The sequence below is a fragment of the Poecilia latipinna genome, unplaced genomic scaffold (assembly GCF_001443285.1).
Source record: "Poecilia latipinna isolate Pla-1442-1.1 unplaced genomic scaffold, P_latipinna-1.0 Scaffold6485, whole genome shotgun sequence".
NCBI lineage: Eukaryota > Metazoa > Chordata > Actinopteri > Cyprinodontiformes > Poeciliidae > Poecilia > Poecilia latipinna.
Genome location: NW_015119101.1, coordinates 1 through 5,151, shown reverse-complemented (window position 1 = coordinate 5,151; position 5,151 = coordinate 1). Strand labels below are relative to the sequence as shown.

The window sequence follows — 5,151 nt, the reverse complement described above, 5'->3', positions numbered from 1 at the left end:
TCATATGTAAACGAATGAACTGTAAGTATCAGAAAAACGCAGCTGGATAGTTTCGGTTTAGATTCCCTCGTTTTAAATGCTTTTTGATCATGTGGCGAGCCCTTTTCGCACTGCAGGGGTCCGGCACGGAACGGCACGTTTTGGTCCGGTTCCACCCGTACTGCAACCCTGTTGTGTTTGCATATAACTTAGGGCGGCATCGAAGCTGTACCTGACGTCATTATTTTTGAAACTAAACAATGATTTCGATGTAGCGGCCGAAGCCGTTTCTTCAAAGATGCGGCGGAAAACCTTTTCTTTCCTCTCTGATGTAGTTCGTTCTGTACTCGTTCATCAGGGAGTAAGCGGAGGAAAAAAAATGACCTCATCATGGGACCAGGTAGCAGCAGAATATTGAGAGGAATTCATTGCAAATTAAAAATAATAATAATAATAATAATAATAACAAAAATATTAAAAAGAGCACTCTTTACAAAATACAGTATGAACAGTTTAGTGAGAGCCAGCTAGAACCGATCAACGGTTGGCTGCAAAACAATCAACGGCTGACTCTAAACCAATCAGCTGCTGAATTCTAAGCAGCCGCACTTGGCCGGCCACACAACTCTTGTGGTTCCAAGGAGCCGGGTGGAACCGGGTCGGAAGTTCTAATGCAAAAATGGTCGGCCCTACTTTGAACCCGTGCCGTGCCATTCCGTTACGTTCCTTGCAGTGCGAAAAGGATGATGTGTATATTAGTCGTTGTCTTAGCAACGTGAGCTAGCTGCAGGTTAACTGTCAAAGCGTGCTAACCTTGTTATAGCATATTTAACAGGGTTTTTTTTTTTAAAGTAGTCCGTTAATTAGATTGTTTTTATTTCAGAGTGCGATAAGAAGTTCGTTAATGTACTCCAAAAATTCAATAAGTTAATATGTATAATTATTTTGTGGCATAAATACAAGCAATAGCTACTAGGTTAAAACAAACTCCACAGCTTGTTGCACGTTTTGTTATGCATAATGTGATTCACTATCTTTCCCGTTAAATTGTTTTTGTTGATACATAGACGAGAGTAAAATATGGAAGTACAATATGCATCAGTTTTCAAACTGTTTTCTTAGCAGTTTCATGTACACTTAAGCTATTGCTGGAGATCTGCAGCTTTAGATTGACAATATTTATAAAAGCAATTAAAAATAAGAAAAATTGAAAAACAAGAAACTTAAAAAATCCCCAAAACAGGCAGGCCCTGTTGAAAAATTTAACTCCTCAACTTTACTCAACTTTCAGGATACCTACAAAAGAGACAGAGGAGGTTCCTTTGACCTGAACCTGAACCTAAACAGAGGTAAGTTGCTGATTTGTTTCACACAAGGGTATAAGATTGTGTGAGATGAGGCTCTGTTTGCATGCATGTGAGTGTTCATTTGAAGGAGTGTGTGCAGAGGGCTAATGGGTAATGCCACAGTGGATACTGACTGCACCATTCAGATGAAGACAGTCTTCCTGAGCAGCAGTGTCACAGAGTAGAAGTCTTTCCAGCAATGTAAAACGGTAAGACATTTTACTTTATCACTTGTCTGTTTGGTAAGGCTGTGGATATTTAAAAATGAGGACACTGGCATTAAGGGTTGAGACTGAATGCGGAGAGACATTGCATCAAGATGAGAACATTTCTGCTTCATGATGTTGACAGAGAGACTATATATACCACCTTCTGTCAAATTTTAATCGGAGTTTGATGGATTAATTGATATTTATTTATATATTAATTGATAGGAAAAACAATAGATCCACTGCTGCATGGTCCTTTTAAAGAGGACCATGCAGCAGTGGATCTATTGTTTTTCCTTCTGAAGGAATGTCTGACGTATTCTAAGGCAGGCATCACAGGCTGTGGGGTCAGAGGTCAGCCCTGTCTGCCATGCTCTAAGTTTTCCTCAACCCCAGTTAAAGAGTATGATCCGGTACTTATCTGTAATCCAACACCAAATAAGTGACAGAATAAATTGTCAGACGTATCCTGCGGGTTTCTTATGCTTGAGGACAGCTACATACGCACACACACAGAGCAAGACTCTCTGGTTTCTCTGTCTCTTATGGAACAAGAGTTAGAGGCATTTAATTCCAACGCTGTGTATCAAGAAGACAATCTGTTTAAAACCAGAGGTAGTTAGAATATACCTAATCTAATTCAACATGGTTTAGAATATAGTATATTTATTTATTCACTTATATTTATTTATTCACATCAAACTCTGATTAAAATTTGACAGAAGGGTGTCAGGGAGGTCAGGAGGTCACAAAGTTCCCATGGGGTGTGGGAGGGGTGGGGGGTTAATATCAATTAATATCAATTATTCCATCAAACTCCGATTAAAATTTGACAGAAGGTGGTATATATAGTCTCTCTGTTGACACTCTTTGACGCTTGTTGCTTTCCTTCATTTCCGTATGTGTGTACGATTACACATTAGCCCCTAATCTCCATTAGCTCAGTTTTCAACACTTTAATAAGTTACACAGTTTGAATATTTCACCATGTGAACTATTTTCACCACTTTAGTATTTTTCCAAAATGATTACAGCTTGCGATGAAGTTGCACTTATGCACCATTCCTCCTCACTAACTGGATAATCTTGTTGGGTTGGTACCTGCTTATCGCTGCAGAATTTTAAATGAATAACCCTGTTCATATCATACAACGTGGCCTCAGTGCTCCTGATGGTAAACGAGCATGAGGAATGATGATGCGGGGAATCCATGCCATCAGATGACACTGAGACAACAGCAGTGAACTATTTTTTTCCCCCCAAAAAGAGATCATTCAAAATAAAAATACTGATTTGGAAAACTCAAGTTAATAATTGAAATAATTTCAGTATAAGCTTTTGTTAGACTATTGAGACTGTTGCAGTACTACAGTCAAATAAGTATTAATGTGTAGAAACTGGACTAATTAGCACTGCCTCCCTCCCACCTCTGTCACTCATTCATTAACCCTTGACTTTTGACCACACGGCTTTCAGTCATCCATTGACTCCTAACCTTGATCTCACCATCTCACCTTTCACATATTAAGCCCCTGAGCCTCACCATCTGTCACACCTATTAATTTTAACCCTTGACCCCCACACAGATGTCATTTATCTGTTAACCCTTGACTGTCACACATTTGGCTCTCGCAGCACTCCTTACTGCCTCCATTTCTCTTCCTTCTCATAGTTGAAGGATCCATCTGCATCCATACTGTGGAGTTGGCTGGGTCTTCTTTATCATCCCACATCCACCGATGCTCCACTAGAAAGTTTCAGAAAGTTTAACTACTTTCTCTCCACTTTTTCAGGAAAATACCTCATGTTTTTTTTGATACAAGACAAATTCTTTCAGTTGTTTTTTTTTTTTTTTTTAGCAGTAGTGGCCTTTAGTTGCAGTAAATAAGGCAGAATATTGACAGAGTGAATGGGGGGGAACACACATGCAGTTTTTATCCTTTTTTTACAGGAGCAGTGGGACTTAATTAAGGTTTGAGTCCAAGAGCTCTTCCAATTCATCACTTGTCTAATTTCTCAAGTGTTTCAGATATTTTTCAGGTTCCAAAATCACCACTCTGCGCAGCAGAAGAAGCATCCCCTAAGACCACCATGGTTGTCCCAAAATCACCAGATAAGACATTGTCCCAAAGCAGCCATTTGGGAACACATGGCAGCCAGCACTATGGCTCAGTCCAATCATTCTCCCAGCTCTCTGGAAGCCAGTGTGGCTCTCGTGGAAGTTTATCTCCAGTCAGTGACGTTTTGGAGGGCGAATCTCAGGACTGCAGTGAGTCCGACCCTCTGCTCTCCGGTGAGCTTCCGAATGTGTCCAGATTCAGCAGATCCACGAGAGCAAAGGATGCACAAGTTTCAAGTGGACCCACAGAATCGGTGTGCTCCATGGTATTACAGATTCTGGTGCCGTTTGTGCTGGCCGGACTCGGGACGGTTTCTGCTGGGATGCTGCTTGATGTTGTGCAGGTGAGAAAGCATATACAGGTCAATCAGCCAAGGTTATGAAGACACATGCAAGCCAAATAGAAATGTAAAGAAATGAAAAGTTAATGAAAAGGGTGTTTTGGGAAGCGACACAACAGACAACTTTGGTGGAAAATGGATTGAAATAGGAAAAGTTTGAGAAAAGACTTGGTGGAAACTGTGTTGTTAGAGAAAGAATGACGGTGGTGCACTGAGATCAATAAAGCAAGTATATGGGGGTTAAAATAAGAGAGTTCAAAACTCATTCACATATGCTGTTAGGTGAAAACAAATAACATTTTCTAATAACTACAATTGCCTCTTTCAGATCAATGATGGAGTCAGTGGTCTAATGAAGCTGTTTCCTGTGTTTTTTCGTGGCAGAGCTGGGATGTTTTCCAGGAGGTCTCTGAGATCTTCATTCTGGTTCCAGCTATTTTAGGTATGAAAGGGAACCTGGAAATGACTATGGCATCGAGACTGTCCACTGCTGTGAGTCCTTTGAATGCAAACTTGACAACAGGGTTGGGTGACAGCTAACAGAAGCACAGCTCTGCTCAGAGGTTTTCGGACTTTTGTTGATTTGCTTGATTTGCGTCTGGTCCTTTGTGCAATCAATGTATAACAATCAAAAATTCTTAAAAACAAAATTTGTCTCCAATTCATGCAGATGCCAATAATTAAACATACTACCCAAATAATATTTAGACAGCTGTCCTTTAGCAATTTGGTTATAGGATGAACTGACTCCTCTCCTCCTATATCCCTACTCTCAGAGGTTAACACTTAAAGAGCTCTCCATCCAACATGTTTTGAGATTCCCAAACCTGCCGAGTCTTACATAATCAGGATTTGTAGAAAATCTATTTAGCTGGTTTATTGAGTAAAACTCGCCCAGCTAATGATTACCCATAACTGAGTGTCCAGGCAATTTCCTTCTATGAATTAATCTGTTTAGTTCTTATAGATTAAGTTTTTTTTGTTGTTGTTGTTGATTGGATGAAGGAAATCACAAACGCAACTTAAATACCCTCCCAGTACCCACACTGAGCACCAGTGCCATTGACCCTCCCCTTTGTGACTGTGTTGTACTTTAAATAACTCACAAACAGGTGTCCTGTGCTCGGTTCAAATTGTACCTACCAGAGAGAAATGTT

At 40.2% G+C, this 5,151-nt stretch overlaps 1 protein-coding gene across 1 annotated transcript; it reads left to right on the top strand.

The window, feature by feature from the left end:
* Positions 1-2,318: 2,318 nt before the first annotated feature.
* Positions 2,319-4,518, top strand: LOC106943959 (solute carrier family 41 member 2-like; the record flags this gene model as incomplete). The annotated part of the gene is made up of 2 exons (XM_015027247.1): positions 2,319-3,997; positions 4,379-4,518. Coding segments are annotated over exons 1-2 (512 nt in total), but the record flags the coding sequence as incomplete, so codon positions are not given.
* Between the last annotated feature and the right edge of the window lie 633 nt (positions 4,519-5,151).